Source organism: Anas acuta, chromosome 3 (assembly GCF_963932015.1).
Source record: "Anas acuta chromosome 3, bAnaAcu1.1, whole genome shotgun sequence".
In the NCBI taxonomy this organism is placed as follows: Eukaryota; Metazoa; Chordata; class Aves; order Anseriformes; family Anatidae; genus Anas; species Anas acuta.
Window position 1 is genome coordinate 75,079,059 of NC_088981.1, and position 21,056 is coordinate 75,100,114.

The following is a 21,056-nucleotide window of genomic DNA, read 5'->3' on the forward strand; positions in this document are numbered from 1 at the left end:
GTAAAATATGTTATTTAATTGAATAATGACCTTGAAAACTGTTTTTGATTAAGCCACGTTGATTTCTTCTAACTACTACAGGGATCTGTTATTCTCTATAGGTAATGCTGAGTATTAACACAACTATGAGATGAAAATTAAATTTGCCATGTGCAGAACTCATAATTTATATGTTTAAGATTACGCCTTCTGTTTTAGTAATTGGTGTACTAGGGATTCTACTCTTTATATTTAGATAGACAAAAAATATAGGTATGAAGTAACAAGTTCGCTTATAAATGGCTAAGTTGGCTTATAAGTTTGGAAGTTCTAAAATACTGAGAACTGCTGAGAAAATGCCAAAAAAAAAAAAAAACTAATAGTGGATGGCAAACCTTTAGGGTCAAGAATTTAGAGAATCAAGATCTTTGCAAAAGCCTTTATCTAGTATCTTTGAAATAATACTTGAAAAGCACTTAGTTCTCAATTCAAAGGCAGGTGCATGAAGGATGAAAGATACTGCACATTTTATGTCTGTGAAAGTACTTCTGGCTTCCGTATACATGCATTTTGTAATCAAACAGAATTCTGGTTCTGTCTTTGATTCTAGAGATCACTTTTTTTCAAGTATTGTGCTACATGTTTATCAAGGACAGTAATCAGAAATCTGAAAAGAGTTTGGGACCTTTAGCATCATATTGCCATGTTTTCATTTAAACTGTAGTATTGCTGAATAATTGAATGAAGTCCTAGCTGGTTTGCAGTTGAAGAGTCCAATTGAAAAACCTATTGAAGCTAATGGGAAAGAGACTGTTGGCTTTGGAGCAAGCAGTAAGGACACAAGGTAACACAGCACAAAACAGTGTTTCATAGAAGAAACACAGCACAATGTTTTGAGTATTTGCAGATGTGGATTTTCAGTTAGATTCTGGAACTGAAAGCAATAAGAAAACGTGTGTCTGTCCCAGTGATTCATAGGTAATAATCATTCATATAGGCTTAACAATTTTACTTATAATATGTTAATGACCTTTACATTCAAAAATGATTTTCTGGGTTCTCGATTCAGTAGCTACACCACAGTAGATAAATGTTTGTGTTGCAACATCACATTAAAAACATGTCTCTTTTCTTGCTTCATGGCATATAATTTCAAAACATCTATAACAATTATTTTCAAGTATTCTCTCAGATCTTGTTCCTGTGAGGGAGCATATTCCTTGAAGTAACCACTGAGGTCTCTTGTCTAAGGAATATATCCAAGACAATGGTTGTAAGTGACTTCTGCTCTTTCACAGTACCATACTGTACCAAATCTGAAGAATTCATTCATTCACAGTGAAAAGTGAGAGCTATAATTGTAGTTGATTATTTTCAACCATTGTGTTAGTTACCATGATTTAAAACCAGTGTGAACCCTTATGAAAGACTTCATCTTATGAATTGTTTCCTTTGCTCTCTCTCTCTTAGCTATGACTCACCTGTTAGAGTTTTATGTTTATCATTTTCTAGGATTCTATGAACTGTTTTCCAGTTGGATTGATCCTAAATATTTAACTATTGGGTGAGATTTGAATGCCTGCATTCTCATAATCCTGCACAGCACCCTGCCACAGTCATTTAAAATACTAATTAAACACAAATTCTATCTTATACATTAGTATTTATGCAGAAAACTAATTATGTTCATTATTTTTCTTTCTTTTAAAGCAGAATCAAGTAATTATTTACTCATTTGAAAATTACAGCCTTATAGCCTTATTTATTAAGAACACTTTTTTTTTTTTTTTTTTCCTCCTACACAGTCCAGTTTCTTTAAATTTCAGATTTCCACTTGTGGAAAAGATAAACATTACATGTAAACAGAGATATTTATGATACTAAATGACTAAGGAAATAGGTGGAAGGTTGATGACAAAACCCATAACTATTAATAAACCTGTAAAAGGAAAAACAAAATTATAATTAAGAACATAAAGAATATAGCTAGAGCATATTGGAAAAAGGCAAGATGTATAAGATTCTACCCACATGTAAATTCCCAACAAATTCCTTGCCCCCAGCACAAGAAGGATATGGATCTGTTAGAATGAGTCCAGAGTGGGGCCATGAAGTTGATCAGAGGGCTGGAGCACCTCTCCTATGGAGAAAGTCTGAGAGCTGGGGTTGTTCAGCCTAAAGAGAAGGCTCTGAGGTGACTTCATTGCAGCTTTTCAATACTTAAAAGGAGCTTATAAAAAAGATGGAGAACAACTTTTTGCTCAGTCAGATGACAGAACATGGGGGAATGGTTTTAAACTAAAAGGGGAGATTTAAATTAGCAGTTATAAGGAAATTTTTCGCTTAGAGGGTGGTGAGGTGCACTGGCACAGGTTGCCCAGAGAAGCAGTGGCTGCCCCGTCCCTGGAGGTGCTCAAGGCCAGGCTGGATGGGGCCTTGGACAACCTGGTCTGGTGAGTGGTTTCCCTGCCCTGGCACGGGGGTTGGAGGGGATCTTTAAGGTCTCTTCCAACCTGAGCCATTCTATGAAATTCATGTTTAGATATAAAGTTTCGTGCAGTTTTTATGAGACAGAACTAGTAAATATTTGAAAACTAACTAAAAAAAAATAAAAACAAAAAAAGCAAATAATTTACTTCACTTATTTATATATTAACTTCAACTATCAAGAGGACTTAAATTTTGGGGAGATTATGGGACTACAGGAAAATGTTGCTGTTATGCATAGTCCAGAAATACCTCATTTGATTTCCTTATAAAATGATTTGTGTCATTAAGGCAGAAAGTAAATTTGAAATATCTTCAAAATCTTTGTCTATTGTGGAAATAGGAAAACGTTTCTAGGAACAAGTGTGATGAAATATGTCACTAATAATAAGGGGGGAAAGCTAATTGGGATTGTTGTAGTTCATCGTGATTGTAGTTTTAAATTGAGTATTGAGAGCCATCTGGTGGCTATACTGGTTAATGCATATCTATGCTGCTGATTTTGTAGACTAAATCTATTGTTCATTGTTTCACGTCAGGGCATTTTGAAGAATGAAAATTAAAAATAAACCTAATAACTTTTTTTAATGTTTGTTTGTTTCATGAGTAAGAGCTAAGTGAGCAGTCACTGCAGGGCAGGGGGACATAAATGCATTCTACTTCCAGGCATGTAGCTTGAAATGCAGCTCACAGCACCTTAAGCTGGGAGCCTGTCAGTATAGCAAATGGATAGAAATAGCTCCTCTAAATCATAATTTACATCATCCCTGTTAGATGGCATGAGTCCCTCATGATTTTCTTATGCAGGCAATTAGCCTACATATTAGTGGTAAGAACATGGGGAAATGAAAAGTTCCAGGAGCCTTTGGGACTCTGCCTTCATGCTTAATTCTGGAAAAAAAAAAAAAATGTGAAAATCTGCTTGACCAAAAAGATGGCTTCTTTACATTCATATGAAATTTTGGAGATAATTTATTCTTATTCCCTCTTTCTCTTCCTTCCTTTCTTCCTTGCTTATCTTCTTACACTCATTAATGTATCATAGTATAAAATACAGCATGGAAAAGTTTCACATGTAGTTAAGTATAATGTATAATATATTTGTATTGTGTGTGTATATATATGTTTATAAAGTATGTGTATAATAATATATGGGCTACATTCACTGTTGGTAAAACAATGCATGTTTTAGAAAGCTAAAAATTTGTATCCAACAATTTTAAGCATTTATTTTTCCAGATCCATTAATTAATAATTGTTTTGATTGCTGGAATAAGAGTTAATAGTAAATAGAACAACTCAATATTTGTGTTAGTGGAAACCTTTTTTCACCTACAGAGAACTTGTCCGTGGCAAGGGAAGGGCTGTGGTAAGGTAACATATTATGGGAAGATGCATGATTTATATTTGGGGGTTCTAAGGAGGATGAACTGACTTTATGATAAATGATGCCTTCTGAATAAGTTACCACTGTCACCAGTAGAAACAGTGTAAACTCTCCATTCCTATTTTTACTATAATGTTCTGTGGTTCTGTTATGTTCAGGCATTTAAAGCCACAGGATGATGTGATCAATTTTCATGTGTAGGGCCATTAACTTTTCAATTGTTCCTTCAGTTTGTCTGTGAGAGGAAGTATTCGGTATCAGAATAAGCAGGGATTAGTGCGAGGACAGATAATGCAAGTTCAAGTAGGTTCCAATTTACTCAGAATAGTAAGTGATATTTAAGAGCTATTGTTGATATGTGCCATCTGGAAGTGTTGATATAATGCCACCTGAGTCAGTTACAATAGAAATTTGTTGCAATGTAAAGTCATTTGAGGGTCTATTTTGTCTGTTTCTTTCCTGGATAGTTTTTGGTCACTAGTCTAAATCAGAAACATGACAGCTGAGTGGTCTCCCGGGTGAGACGTAGCACAGAGGTTTTAGTAGTCTGCACACGGAACCTACAAATGTGTGATGTGTCTGAGCTCCTGTTCCAGTAGGTAGAGTTCACCATGGTTCAGGCGGTGGAGCCTGGATGGGGGAGGATGACTGAGCTCAACCGGGGGCACACACTGGACAGGCAGGGGGGCAGAAATGCTGTGGAAGCCCTCACTGCCTGATGCCTGTCTGCTGTGAAGGGTGATTAGACTACAGCTTTACAGAACTGCGTGTAGACAGCTACAGCGTAGGTGTCATAATCTCTAACAGAGCCCTGCTATATCAAGCTGCTGGCAGGGTGGCCTGTCTCAAACGGTATGGCAGTTACTTTACTTTCTAGGGGCATTTCTCCACATCAGACAGCATTAGCTGGCCCTTTTATCTTCAGCTTTAGCAGGGTACAGATTAAACAAATATGATGGAACTATCCAGTTATCTGAAGTGATGTCTTCTGAAAGAAGAAATGGAGTAGGAAATCTTTTCTAGGTTGCTCTCAAGATTGAAAGACTGTGCCAAAATTGTAAGTTGTCAGTCTGCTTCTATAAATCTGATTAGAAAGGTTGTCTGATGCTATCACAGAAGAGAGGCACAATAGGTTTTCCTCCAGCAAATGGTCACTGGGGATAGTGAAGATAATACCAGTGCTGCAAGTAAGTGTAGCCTCTGTGTTTCTATTCTGTGCTAAACTTCTGGAGCAAGATAATCGGCCATTCCATATTTGGAGCTCAAAAAACAATTTAAAAATTGTCTGAAATCCTCAAATACAGAATTAGCAGAAGGAAATACTTCTGTTGAATAGCTTCAGAGATTTAGACTGGAATTTGCAAAGTAAAATATTCTTAGGTATGTTAACCAATTTCTAAAGGTAATATGATCACCAAGTTTGCTTTTCTGACATATCTTATTTATCTATATTATATATTATATTATTTTTATCAATTACTTTATTTTATATATCATATAATGTTTTATATTGACTTCCAAAGAGCATGAGAAAATCAAGCAAAACAGTAAGAGCTTTAAAAATGTTTGTTACTCTAATCTAATTAAAAGTTCATAGGGATTACATGAGTCAAAGATTCTGCTCTCCTTTTATTCTGATTTTAATTCATAATACAGTAATACCATCTTGAAACCACTGAAATCTGATATACTGGTGATAACCCTGTAGTATGTGTGTGTTACAAAACTTCACAAATTTGATGTTTGCTTTAGCACTGAACCATGCCATTTGGTTCACTTCTGTGCCTTCTGGGAAAGTTTCTCTTCTTCCATACTGGAAAGCTATTAATATGCTTTGAAAGTGATTGCAGTGTGTTAGTTATAGAGTTGTTTTACATGGATTGTACTAGTTTTCATTCTTCATGTAAGGAAAAAAAAAATACACTTTTATTTGTGTATATATATATTTTTTTACATCAACTTCATTTTTTTTTGCCATTAAAACAGCATGGAGATATTCGTTCTAAAATGTTATTAATTACTTGAAGCAGTAAATTACACAGATACATTAGCTTTAAGGGAAGTGGATATTGTTTAGTATTTTCTTTCCTTCCAGAGTCATGGAATCACAGGATATGTTTGGAAGGAACCCAAAAGGGTCATTGAGTCAAACTCAATGTCCCAACAGCCCAGCAAATGCCGCATTACAGATACAAATTCAAATTCTAGGTAAAGCATTTTGCAAAGCCTTTTGAGATTAGGCTGCTCTTAACAGAAGGCAAAGTTGTGAGATGAGAAATATTTTTTCAGAGATGAAATGCATGAAGGATGTAATGATTTGAACAGATATGAATATTAATTGTAAAGAAGACTTCATATAATTAATTTTTAAAAAAAAAAAAATGGAGCTCACAGTATGGTTTTTAACACTTTGAACAGTCATTAGTACTAATGTATGCACAACAAGTAAACAGAATATGGAAACTGGAAATTAATCCAGGTTGGAGGGGGTCTGCCGAAGCAGCACAGCAACTCCCTTGTCATGTTTTGTGCTTCTATGCACTGCATTAAGTGAGAAAGTAGCAGTCTCCTTACTTTTCCCTCTGCCGTGTAGTTAATTCTCTATGGTATACTTAATATAGATGAGATATTTTCTTAAATTTCCTCTAAAATCTATGTGCTGTGTGCACAAGACCTTTAAATTTGCTCGCTGAAGAAACTGTTTAGCCAGCTTTAAAATAACGGTTTACAGATTACAGTACCTTAATAATAGTGAACTCCTTAGTTTTCACAGAAGATTTCTAATCTTGTTTACAAAGCAGATGGTTGAACTAACATTGACACAATATTTTGGTCTCAAAATGTGTGTAAATAGGTTGTAAAAATTAAAAAAAAAAAAAAAAAAAAAGATATGTGTTCCTTTGCTCAAAGGTGTCAGCTGTATGTGCTAGGTACATGCTTAAATTATGGTAGAGGTAGAATACAATCTCTCAAAGCCAAATTTAATTGTAAATAATTGTCTCATCTGTGTGATTTTTAAACTTTACAAGGCAATTTTCATGCAGGCTTCATGAAGTACAAAATATAAAATTGGTAATTTTATAATTACCAATTATAAATAATGTGACATTATTAATAATGTGACTATAAAGGCTGGATATGGAGAGATTTTGTTGTTGGGGTTTTACTTTTTTTTTTTTTCTTTTTAATAAAGTAAAGGAGAAAGGCATAATAAATATTAAAACCTTTTTCTCCCAAGGGATCTCATAATTTAGCAGAGGTCTGTTGGAATATCCCTCATTTGAACAGGATCTCGTTGTAAAATCAAGCTCTGTGGAGTGCTTCTTTCTTTGAGCATCTGGTTTCCTCTGGTAAAAAGCCTAATAGTTGCTTCAGTTTAACTGACAATCTGTCTTTAAATTCCCAAGTCTGCTGGACAAAATTAGTATAGTAATATAAACTTTCTTGGTACAGCACATATTAGATGCTACTTCTGTGCCCTTCCAGGTGTGTAAAGACACCGTGTTACCTCTGAATCTGACTTTGCACAATTTATAATAGTTCACAGGCTTCACAGTTGTACTCTGAGGCAGCAGAGATTGTGAGAGCAGCCTGCTTGCAGTTTGAGATAAAAATAATGAAAAAGACAACACAGTTGTCAAAGGTGTTGATAATATGCTGACTGCAGCATTGATCATAAGTCCTACAGTTGATACGTATCCCTATGATACGTTTTTTGTCCTAATCATACAGTGGAAAACAGTTAAGGCAAGGAGATAATTCTGAGAGAGGTAAAGTTATGGAAATTTGATAAGGTGTGCATTTGAGTCAGGACATGGGCACAAGGAATAAAATATTCACAGGAAAGCAGGTCCCACAATTTATGGGTCTATTAATTTCCGTATAGGTTTGTTGTTTTTTTTTTAGTACTTAGATATTTAATTATCACTCATAATTAATCAGATGAGACTATATGAACATATGGAAAATCATAAACATCCATAAATTTTCATTTTCTTTTAAGATTTTTCAGAAGTTTTTCTTATAAAATTTGACATTTGGTGACACTGAACTACATCTCAAATCCTTGGAACTCTTGTAGAATAGCAAAGAGACAAGAGGAGTAAAACATCTTTGAATCTGAGAGTTGTATAATACATTGTTAATGCACAAAAATAGTATGCTAACCTTTTATGGGACGCTAATTACACCATGATTTTTCTTTTTTTTTAATGGATCTGGGTACTGTACATGTATCAAGGAAAAAAATATTTTTATCGTGATGCAGATGTTCTGATGTGCTAGTTTTTTCTTGTTAAAGTTGAGATTACGTAGTTCAAGTCAACTAATGAATTGAGAGCATAATTTGACTTTTTTTGTTTAGGAACTACTTTTATTCTACATTTTCTTTTATCATTTCTGCTTTATATGATGTTTACTTTTTTTCCATCTTGTAGGGCAGGAGCTAGAAAAGTGAAAAGAACAAGCCACAATACCGAAACAAAAGACAACTAATACTTACAGTTTCTCTCTAAAAGGAAACAATTATTTTCCTGTTTTAAGATAAATGTTAGTTTTTTATGGTCCCACGTACTGATGCTGGTCGAAAGTTGTTTGAAAACCCTATAGATTATTAATTCACCTTTACAATTACCTACAAAACTTTAAAGAGAAATTCCTTTCTTCTGAAGAATCCTCAATATGTCACTTTGCATAGCTGAGAAGCTGCTGTGGACTGTTATAGTTTAATTATGAAATGAGAAATACGCTTACTGTTTTACTGTTCGCAGATAGATTTTATTTTCATGGCTCAGCAGAGTGGCAGTTTTGAGTATTACGGAGAAGCAAAGGAGGTGTTCTCAGATATAACAAATACTTCTGCAGAAACCATGCAATATCAGATTTCTGTTGAAGCAGAAATATTGAAATTTCTACACAGTTAAGCACAGCAACAAAAGGTTTAACTAGGTCTCTGGAGGATGTCAGTATTTGAACTGAAACCGGTACAAATTCATCCTTGCTGTTGCCATGCTGCCCTTGCATGTCATCAAACTCTCCCTGTATCAATTTCTTTTCATTGTTATATGTGTTCCCTACTGGCTAGTTTCTATAACAGCAGGCTGAAAACACCTTCTGCTGCCCTCAAAATGGACCAAGACTGATGACTCCTTCATTGCTGCAGTCCAAGTGGTTAACAAATATGGCAGCAGAGCTACTTGTCTCAAGGGCCAGAGAAGTATAGATACTTTTCTGCATTTTATATATTTCATACATCTATTCCCAGGGAGAGAACAGTATGATTCTAAATTGATGAGAAAGAAAACCAAAGCTTTATATGATTTTGCATGCATTTGAAAATCCTGTTATGAAATTAATTCAATTTTAATTGATGTTCATTTTCATGTTATTGCTAAGCTGAAATATTTTAACACTTCTGTTCACTGTAGAGTGCAGATTTACATCATACTGAAGTAGTGCAAAAATGTCTTTGCGTAATTTATATTACATTTTCTATAAACAATAGAAATATTTTTATCATTCTACAAAATATGAAAATTAATTAGGAAATTAAATGTGTATTTTATTCTTCTTGTATTTTCACTAGTTGATGGTGCTAAGCTGAGTCATTATGAACATTTCCTTTCTGAATCTAGTGCTGGTTCCCATTTGTGTTTACATAGAATTGTTTTTCGTTTTAAGTTCTTAAACCTTGTTACCTGAGTACCATTAATTCCTTCAGTTGTAAGATAGACACCCCAGTCTGGCTTTACCTGAAATATTAAGTTACACTGGTCCATGTTATTAAATTCTGGTTCAAATTGAGTTAGTGTGTTATCTATACAAATAGGTGGGTTTTGTTTGTTTGTTTTTCTTTTTTCTTTCTCTCTTTTTTTTTTTTCTTTATAACAGCTAGGCATTAAGTGAGATAATTTGAATCTATGTCTAAATCCCTAGTGACTTGTTACAAAGCCATCTTTTGTGCATGGTCAAATTTGCATTTATTATTCTTTCATTCTTGGCTTGTCTGGCTTGCTCAGAAATGTCATATTTTAGCAATACTAAGTTTTCTTAGCTTCTCTCAACACTGGGGTCCATAAACACTTGTATCTTCTGTATTGCAGATTACAGAACCAAGGAATCAAAGATTAAACATAATGTTTAACTCTTGTTCAGTGTTTTAAATCTGATTGATTGCTGTTCTTCGTCCTCCCATAGAGTCTTATTTCATTCTCTATGCACCAACCTTTTTCAGTGAAAAACACAGGGGTACTGTAAAAAGATCACAATGAATAATGCAAGATGTTTCTGGACAACATACCAATCCGTTCTTTAATACTACTCATCACTCCTTAATCTGTCAATTGGATGAGACACAATCTTATGCAATGTATAGGTTATGATCTGTGATAATAAGGCCAGGGCAAAAGAAAAACATAGCAGAAATTCTGTCTTACATCTTTTATTGTGAATCAAAAACACAAGGATACTCTATAGGTATTTTGTGAACATATTCACTGATTGGAGCATAAAGACAAGAATCCTACTTGTACAACTGCAAAGTACATTTTAAACCTTCATTATTTTGTCAAAACCACACTATTGTCTATCATATAAAGAGTACCACTAGTATCATATAAACAGTTACCACTAGTGCATGAGAAGTATTCCAGCAATAATTCATGTTTTTTCTTTATTAAAGCACTTCATTCCTCACTTTTGAAAGCAGAAAAGTCTATTTGGTCTGTATTTACAGAATTCATTTTCGTTTAAAAAGAAAAATAGCTTCCCAAGTTTTTTCTTCAAAGAATTTCTGCAAACACCTACTCTGTAATAAATAAATAAATAAATAAAATTATGGCTTTGAAAAAATGAGGCTATTATTTCAGTCATAGCTTGCATAGGTTTCTTGGCAGTTGTTCCTAATTGTCTGGACTTTTCCTCGTTTCTATTTTTAGTACAGTTCTGCTAATTGTGGTTTAAAAACACTGAAACAGAATTCTTTGAACTCTGCAGGGACTTTCTCTGTGTTTTACAAATAACAGCAAATCAGTATGTTATATAGACCTGAAGTATTTTGAAAACTTTCACTGAAGAGGGTTAGGGTTAGCTCTGTTCTGGCGAAAATTATGTGCACGTGTGTGTACGTGTAGAGAGAATTACTTTTAGTGCAACAACTGAAAAGCAGTCTGTGCTCCACTGAGGAATAAGGACAGATTCCTATTCTAAACAAGTATTTATAAATTATAAATTGACAGGAGACAACCCTCAATAGACGAAACCTGCATGCACGCAAAGAGAAGGTTCAGAAGAAAAATGGTTGTAATACTATAATAAAGAAAATTAGTCCTGAGTTCTGTTCCTGATGTTGTTCATTCAAATTGTTATCCTTACATTTATATTGATAGGATATGCTACTGAGGAATATGTTTAAGCAAAGCAGTCACACTACTCTCCTTTCTTTCTCCTTCAGACGTATTTTTAGAGCACTTTACAAAAGTTACTGAGGTGATTTCAGTAAATTGATCAGAGCAGTAACTCATAGGTTTAAACAATTCTAACTTTAATACAGTGAACTTAAATCTCCAGAGGGAGACAATTAGATTATTGACTCTTCCAGGAGAAATTCAAACTGATTCACATTTGTTTGCCAGAATTACCTTCTTCAAATACTATCTTGCCAGGTACCTGCTAATTATAACTCAGTAAAAGAGTAAGTGTTGGACAGAGATATTACTTCAGGATATCTATACAAAGTTAATAGATAGATACATTTAAAAAGTGAAGGTTTAGAGAATGAGCGTGCATACTTATTAAGTAGAATAGCATATTGGCCAGCCTGCGTCCGTCTACATTCAGTGATCTGCTAGGTCATGCAAGTCCTTTCCACTGAGTAGAGCTCTTGGTAGTCTGAGTTCTCCACAGAAACCAGCTGCAGTGTGAGCAGTGATGCCAGTGCTGCTGTTCCCAGGAAAGAGCAAGAGAAGTAGTGAGAGGGCATATCAACAAAGAAGCACTACCTCAATCCAGTGTATTAAACTGTTGGGTATCATTTTCAAAGTGACATATATAACTTTATAGAAGAGCTTCGTGACAAGTTATTTATATGTGATTTAGAAGGTTTTTACAGCCAGACTGTAAATAACGGCACCTTTATTTCTGTCAACATAAATCAGCCGATGAACAGATCTCCTGTCATTTTTTAATAAGTAAATAAAGAAATAAACTTCTTTGATTTCATATTCTTTAAGCTATATGTAATAAATCTGTGCCCTCATTATCTGCTTCCTCCAGTTTCAATTTATTATACAATTTGCCTGCATCGTGACATCATCAATGTAGGCATCTCTAAGTTGAAATCTATAAACTAAGTCTTCTTAAAGTAGCATTCCTTCTGTCCCTAATCTTGATGTATGGCAGAGAACATTAATAGGTCAGGCAATTATAAATTTAGGTAAACAGGTTCTTAGGAAGGGAGCTGTGTCTGATAGAAGTCCTCTCTTTTTGTCTAGATTTCATATTTTCTGGAAGAATTAATTTTATTTTTTTCTTAATATCAGTTACAGAGCTTCCTATTCTAAAGCATAGACGTATTTGAAAATTTTATATATTATGTTTAATATAATGTAAATATAATTTACATTAAAGTAAATAATTTATGTTGTTTCTTAAGAGATAGGAAGTAAGACAAGATAGGGACCAATAGTTTAGTATATATTCATCACAGCAACGTAGTCAACTTTTAAATCCTTAAGGGAAAAATTATTTGAAAAGCTAATTCTTTGCTTCTGTAATAAAATACTAATTTAATTTTGCTCCTGCTGCATAACATGACACTTCATCCTTGCCCTAGAAACAAATGCTGATAGCTTAGTTATTATGCAGACAGTACAAGTTGAATAATACAAATAAAAGTTCTAACTCATAAAAGAGAGTCCTCAGGTAAAATCATTATAGCTCAGATGCATTCCTTTTTTCTCCCTTTAGACTCCAATATATTTTTCTTCAAGTTCAGTTTTTTGCATAAACTCTGTGGTAGTGTTACTGCTTGTCATCATGGTTTAGTATTTTCTCTGTATTTCATATTTTTGTTCTAACTGTGCACCTTAAAGTCATGTTTGCTTTCTTTCTCCTGTAATAAGAAACTATTATATTTTGACTTCATACTTAAAGAGCCCTTGTCATAGATATTTTTTCACTATTTTGATCTCTCCCCTTTGAAACAGCAGTTTTAAATAATAGAATATCGTTTGGCTTGTATAGATTAATTAATATGTAATATTAAAATAGTGAATTCTGAAAAGCAAAAATAGTGAATGCAATCCTAAAGCAAAACCATGCAATCCTGTGAGCATTTCTTTCCCTTTCTCTTGGTCCTTATATATACTGCTGTTCTGATAGATTTCCCTCTTCACTTCCTAAATGGATGAAAACTTATTTTACCTTAATCTCACAAATTTTGAAATGGAGTCAGTATTTTTTAAGTGAGGTAGGAAGAGAAGATTCAGCAGTGAAATTAATTGGAATTAAAGGAAGCTCATTTTGTTGCAACTTAAAAAAAATCAGGTTAGCCAGGGAATTACATTTTCTGATGTCTTTAGGAATGTTACAAATTAGTTGTTTTGGAAATAACTGAGCTGCATTCATCACACAGTAGTAACACTAATTAAAGTTACCATTCATCGAAAGCTGCAGCAAAAGATACCTTGTTTGTTTTAGATGTCTGTGATACCTGTGCTGAGTGCAAGCACTCAGCAAATGAAGCCAACAAGGCCTCAAAATTAAGAGATGGTACTTTGTAGCGTGTAAGGAATGAAGGATGGGAATAAATTGCTCAGAATTGTTCAAACCAGTGAACAAATAAGAAGGTGCATTCTGAGCAAACTACAAGTGCCACCCTATTGTGAACTCCACAGAAGGGAAATTACAATGATTGAGTCTTACAGTCATAAGCATGAAGTTTTGCTGCAGTTAAGGTGATTGTGAGAAAAATACTAGAACAGTCTGTGCCATTTCTTTTGCTGGAAGAAAATTCATGATAGTAAAAAACCATGTTATTAGTGGAAAAAAACGACCAACATTCAAAGTTGCAAACAAGTTTTTTCAGAACGAGGAAGCATGAAGAAGAAATAAGTAATATATAGAAAAAAAATAAAATGTGATTTTACCAAGTAGTGGCAATATTATTCTGTCCTAATTAGCGTAATAATCAGAGATTAACAAAAAGACATTAACTGAAGTTTCAGTTATTCGTAGCTGCTTCTTGTAATCAAGCTTTATTGCTCTTTTTTTACTTCTTTTTTAGATAAAATAAGAAAAAAAATAGCTATAAGCCTGTTGAAAATTTAATTCTTTATGGCTCATGATGTATTCAGACAAAAAGCATGCATCACATAGTCTTTATGAATGATGATACCTTTGTGATACGAGGTGCAAGTAGAAGGTAAAGAAGTGTGAAGAGTTATCTTTAAAGGTTGTTTAAATATTTTTTTCTTTTGTGTGCTTCATTTCTAATTAAAATTCAAAAACATATTCTTAAGTGTCTAATTGCAGCATTTTTAATATCTTAATCAAGAAGTACATGAAATTCAAAACTCTGAGAGGAGAGATGTAGGTGACAGAAAGCTAAACTAGGAATTTATTTAATGCATAGTATTTTAAATGCACATGCACATGTAAGCAAAGGTCATAAATCTGCAGCCCTCTTGAGCAATAAGAGAGAGGAAAGAAAATCAATTCTAATCAGGCGACCAGTGCCAGACCTCATAACAATGACTTCTCCATGCACCTGAGACACTTCGTACTATTTCATATACATTTTAAGCAAAATGCTTTAGTCTGTAATAGAAAAAGATGGGGGTACTGAAACTTTTATTAGTTTCACTTCTGTTATATAGTAATTACTTGTTTTGTTGTCTCTGAAATAATTTAATTCTAGATTTAACAGAACAGCCATGCAATTCATTGAAGCGAAATCTTAGGAGGTCTGTTTGCAAATATGCTGCCATTAATGGATATATGTTGTGTCAGCAGTCTTCCAAGCCATCCTGAGATATCTTTTGATATTTTTTGAGAAAAATTTTGTCAAGTGTTTGTAGAATTTGGTTACTTAGTTGTTCTTGAACTAACTTGCCTGCTATCTCTGTAATTTAAAATGTCCACAAATTTATGAAAGAAAATCAAGTCAATTTCTGTACAGTTAATGGAAACGTCATTATTTTCAGGATTTTATATAGTTATTTTATTGGATTGTCATTTGTTTTTTGCTATGTCAAAAATAAGCTTTGAGTTTTTCATTTTAAAATTAGATGTTTAAAAAAATACAAATGAACATTTTGATGATGAAATAAAACATACAGGTTGTTTGGCTTAATGTCTGTAAAATTTCATGTAATGCATCTCTATATTGGTTGCTCCTCAGCCTGTAAGTCTAGCACGTCACAGATTCAATAAATGTTTAGACAAAACCTATGAATATTAAATATTCCAAACATATTATTTTAGAAAAATTGGTAGATTTTAGGAGCATTTAAATATACTTTCTAAACATGCAACAGCATGTATATAGTTGTAACTACATGTTTTTACATGATTAATTAATCTTAAGCTTATAAGTACTTGAGTTATAGTCAAGATTGTCATTGCCACGTGTTAATGGCAAATATTTCTGGCATACAGTGTTCCCTTTCCTCCTCCTTTTTTCCTGTGTTCACATTCTCAAGTACCTTTCTTTGAGTTAGTGATATTGTACATCCTTTAGCTATAAACAAAAAGTAGTTTCCTTCTCTATATAGCATAAGATTTTATTCTTCTACTTTCCCATTAGTAAATTGGTCTGTCTTTCAACCACATTATACAACATAAGCAATCAGGTTACAAACAGAATTATGTACTTTTTAAATTGTGGAGGCTTAAGTGCAGGATTTGGCTTTTTTCAGCTACAGATAATTTTTACAGTGTAATATTTGATATTGAATAATTGTGCTTTCTGAAAAAATAGTTACATTAATACCTTTAAAATAGATGTGTGAGACCAATAAAAGCTCTACTAAAAAATTGGAATGTCTGATGGTTGTCATACCACATAGGAAGATTTACTTTATTTAAGATACAAGTTAATTTCATTGTTAAATGATTACAGAAAGTTCTGAACATAGTCGAGATCAATTCAAATTCTTAGCTTTCCAACTGAAGTGAATTTTCCACATGCCTTTCGTCTGTGGGATTTGTTGCTGATACACTATCAATGCAGTCCTTGGTGCATTTGTGTTCTTTATGAAGTATTTCTTTTCATTCTCTGGCTCATAAAACAATGGTGCATGAACTGCACAACCACTTTTTCAACTTCTTTTTTATTCATTTTTACACACTGCAGTGCAAATTAAATTTGTCAAAAAATCTTCTGTAGTTAAAAGCTGAATTTGATTTCCTTTAAATGAATAGTAAATAATTACAGCTAAAGCAGAAAAGATCAGATATTGAGAAATTGGATAATTATGAAGCTAAGAAAATGTTTTTCCTACAGTATTTTTCTTTTCATGTCCTCTTTTATAATTGCATTCCCATCTCCCTATTTATTCCTGTGTTTGCAGAGATTTATTGTTCATGTTTGGCAGTATGCCAGTAATATGAACTATATTTTTCTTTACTTTACCCACTCTGTATCCCTTAAGTCAACTTTCAGTGGCTGTATGTCAGATACTAGTAAATATACAGTCTGGAGAGGAGAAAAAAAAAAAAAGAGAGAGGAAAAAAAAAAAAAAAAACACCATAATTTGATCTAGAAATAATTCACTATAATATACAGGGCTGAAAGTACAGTGCCAGAGTTAAAATACCCTTAACTCTTCTGTGGTCTATAGAAAAGTACCGATTTTCTGTTGGCAATGATAATAAAGAAATCTATTTTAGGGAAAGATCAGAGTGGTCATTACCACAACCCCCCCGGTGTCATAGCCAGCAGTGATCTGTTTTGGAAAGTAGTGGTATTCAAAAGAGATGGGAGGAAAATCAGTAGTTTTTGTGGCAAATCAGTACGTTGAAACATGAAAATCTGAGGAACCAATAGCCAGGGCCTAGGGTAAAAAGAGTTTTCATAAAGCATGCTTTGTGGCCTCACAAAGGTGTAAACTCATACAACCTTGTTTGAAGGTCATTTATTCCAGTTTACACCAGGACTGTCCTGCCCTTCCTCCTGTCATCTTAGTTAAAATGAAAGAGCTGTACCTTTTGTGATGCTTGAGCTTTAGCCTAAACCCATGTTTCTGAAAAGAAAGAGAATGGTTCCCATTCGGCTAAAATGGCATAAGCTCTAGAGGTTTGGGTTTCCTGTTTAAATGGCTGGGTTTCTCTTTTCCTTCCCTGTTGTTTCTGGAAGACACGCTCCAAAGCAATTCAAGTCTCAGATTTTAGTATTTGGAAGGGATATTAGCTTTTCTTAACTTTGAGTCCCTATTCAGTTTAGAGGAAGCATGGCAAAGCTAGCACCCAGAAATAAGGGAGACATTCTTATGGGGATCTTACTTGGAGAGAGTTTGGAAGACCTGTGATTTTTGCTAACTGAGATCCCAGCCTCCTGTGCATGGGAGGATGTAAATGTGAAAATGAGGGGTAGGTGAACTGTTTGGTTACATAGTGTGAACTTCTTAATCCACACTGTGCCAAGATGATGCAATGGCTGGAGGTGGGAAGGGTATCCCTTTCGTAATGTTAAGTATGGTTTGTGGCCTGCTACTTAAGCCTGTTCTAGCTGCTTGCATAGTCTGAAAGAGTTTATTTTAAATAAAAGAAGTACATGAATTGTCTATTTTCAGTGTTCATGCTGGTTATCCCTGGGTCTCGGTTCTACATGAAGCTCTATTTTTTAAATAGTATTCTTTTGAACAATTAAGTATATATTCTTTGGAAAGTAAGAATAAAATTCAAATCAATTTATAGCAAATTGTGAGCTATTGGTGCTGAGAAAAAGCTTGACATTAATAGAAATAGTTCCTTTCATATGATTCATAATAATTTTTTTCTTCTTTTTTTTTTTTTTTTTTTTTTTTTTTAATACAGGGCTTCTTGTACTGTAATTGGAAGTGAATTTAATTTTTATGCTTGTCTATTCTAGGTACAGAGATCCAGAAATAAGCAGTTACGTGAGCTGTTTCCAGATGGATTTAGCATTCATCATGCAGGAATGCTGCGGCAAGACAGAAGTTTGGTTGAAAACTTGTTTTCTAATGGACATATCAAAGTCCTAGTTTGTACAGCTACACTTGCCTGGGGTGTCAATCTTCCTGCTCATGCTGTTGTTATTAAGGTAAGAGATGATATACTCTGCACATGGTTATCTGTCTTAAAAGAAAACTGTAAAGAAGCACAGATAGCAAGATCTTTATTGTGGGTTTGGGGGCTGGAGGGGAAATGTCTGATTGACTTGAAATGTTATTTATATCTCATTAAACTGATTCTCACCAGTGGGAGTCTAGTTTGTATAGTAAAGATTTAAATATATCAAAGATTATGAGAGGATTAGTTAAAGTACACTTCTGAAATCATGCTGTATTTGCCTAATTTCAGTATTCAGCTCATCAGGATTATATTCATGTGTGTTTATGTTAATTTTTATAAACTTTTCCTCAACCAGGGAACACAAATATATGCTGCAAAAAGAGGCTCCTTTGTTGACCTTGGAATTCTAGATGTCATGCAGATATTTGGTCGAGCCGGACGGCCTCAGTTTGACAAATTCGGAGAAGGCATCATTATTACAACTCATGATAAACTCAGTCATTACCTGACTCTTCTTACTCAGCAGAATCCAATTGAAAGCCAGTTTCTTGAAAGTCTTGCAGACAACCTAAATGCAGAGGTAACTTTTGAATTATTTAGCACAACTAGCAACTCTAACAGCAATAATATTATTTAAAAAAAAATACATTATTTTCACACATGAAATATCTAAAATGGAATTTTCATATATTACTGTGAGTCTTTAAGTGTATATTTTAAAGAGGAACGAACTGTTAGACATGAAAATATTGCAGGCCTTATACAAAAGGTAATAGATAACTTGTGTGGAGGGTCAAATATCATTAAGATAAAGCTGTAGAAACACCTAGCATTTACATTTAATCAGAAGTGCCTTATTAGAATTTAAGCAGTAAGTATTCTGCATAACTTCAAATTGAAATCTTCAAGAAATTAAAGCATATCTTTATATAAATAAACTCACTTCATTTGGTTGACCACAATATACAAGGAGAATAATGTACTTGGCTTACACTCTTCTCTTTGGTCTCACTTTCACAGTTTCTCAGTTTCACAACTGCTTTATTATAAATTGCAAGTTCTCAGTTTACTTCAGGTTCAAAGAAAACACATCCGAAGATGTAAAGATTTGTGCTTAGACTGAGAGTACTGACCTCCATTATATTAAAACTATTCAAAAGCTAAGCACACACACTTCTTTAAAAGGAGCCTTCAGAAATTTAAGCATGCTTAACTGAAGAAAAGAATGTAGTTTTACAAACTCACTTATGGTTTCTTCAATGAAAGTAAAGGAGTTCAGCTAGACTGAAATGTCCAGTGACATTTCAGTGATTATGATTCTTAAAGATGTAAAATTTGTTTGGTCTATTAGTGATGGTCTTGCTGTTTTAAGATGCTTGTTCTGTTTTGTCTATATAATTCTAGTATATTTTGGTATTTTTTCTGCCTTATCATCACTTTAAAGTTATTTCAGCATTTCAGTTATTCAATCATGAATAATAATTTTAAAAGGAAATTCTGGAAGGGAACAGAAACGGATGCGGTGACCTTTTAGAATGTCAAGATTCATCCCTTGATTCTTCTTTAAAAATGACTAAGTTTGATAATTCACCTTTAAAAAACTTTTAAGGTTTCTTGTAAGTTATTGATTCAGTTCCTGTTAATAGGAAAATTCTCTGTTCAAGTATTCTCCCTTTGTCCAAGTTCTGTCACACATCAGAACTCAAATAAGGTTTAGCTCTGATGCAAATATTTCCTTACAGCTATTCCTCTTTAACTCAAGTTTCTGAAGTGGTCTGAGTACAGTCAGGGAGAGAGAAATTAAACTCTCCCAGCACATGGGATCCAAATGTGAGGAGAAAGAGCCATTTGCAATTTTCCCAACCCTCTTCATCACATTAATAAAAATAGCTTAAGTCCTACAGTTGGTTGTGAAAGCCAGGATTGCTTGCACTTTTCAGCACCCTAAAAATCAGCAGGGATAGGTTTGGTCCTAAGTCATAAAATACCTTCAGATCTAGGCTTCCTCTTTAGTGAGTGAAACACAAGGTGCATTCCTAGAGGACATTTTGTTGTTGTTGTTTGTTGTTGTTGTGTTTTTGTTTGTTTGGTGGTGGTTGTTGTTGTTGTTATTATTATTATATTCTTTATTCTCTCTCTCCGAAGTATTTAAAGTACCTAACTTTAAACATGCTTCTTACTCTTTAGTTCCTCCAGTTAAGTAAAACGAATGTGGTTCGACACATACAGCTTGTGTTGTACCTTAATGAAAACAGAAATTTGGAAAAACAGAATAGAATCTAATCTATTACCTATGATGAGCTATAAACAAATGTATTTCTTCTTATTTAGAATACTTTTTCCTTTACCTCTATCTGAAAGTTAGTCAAAACTTCTTGTTCAGAGAGCATACTACCTTAATAGAGTAACTTCTGCTGATAGTCTGTACAATTCAGTAAGGCGTGCAGTATTCGAACTTCAAAAGTCAAAAGTATTTGAAAAATATTTCAGCTCTGGATATAACAGTTGAAAAAGATGTGATCACTTTGACAAGTCCTTTTTTTTTCTGGGAAATCTCTTAACTGCAGCGTGTATGGTGCAAGATTCTTGTTACAAAATGAAAAATTCCCATTTGTGTTAGAATCATATCTTGCATGCCCATATTGAAGGTATTCAGAATGAAACAGAGTTCTAAACAGAGGACAAATACGTAACATAAGTCAAGGAAAGAGCTTTTCAGTGGACTTCACATACTTTCTGATGAAGGAATAAAGAGTTGAATATTTTCTTCACAACAAAGAACTTATGTTCTGTGGTTTTTTTCTTTTTCTTTTTTTTTTAGTATTATTATTTTTATTTTATTTTGATGGTGGAACTCTAGTTCCTCCCACCTGTCAGGTCAGTGTAGAATTACAAAAACAATTTGCAATAAGAACCTTTTGAGAAGTGGGTCAGTGTAGATCTCTATGAT

General features: G+C 33.7%; 1 protein-coding gene across 4 annotated transcripts in view; it reads left to right on the forward strand.

The window, feature by feature from the left end:
* Positions 1 to 21,056, forward strand: part of ASCC3 (activating signal cointegrator 1 complex subunit 3) — a 280,038-nt gene that overhangs the window by 158,858 nt on the left and 100,124 nt on the right. For all 4 annotated transcript variants that reach the window (XM_068677837.1, XM_068677841.1, XM_068677840.1 and 1 more), the window contains exons 15-16: positions 17,943 to 18,134; positions 18,462 to 18,686. In XM_068677837.1, coding sequence (XP_068533938.1) covers positions 17,943 to 18,134; positions 18,462 to 18,686 — 417 coding nt within the window. The remainder of the gene's footprint in view (positions 1 to 17,942; positions 18,135 to 18,461; positions 18,687 to 21,056) is intronic.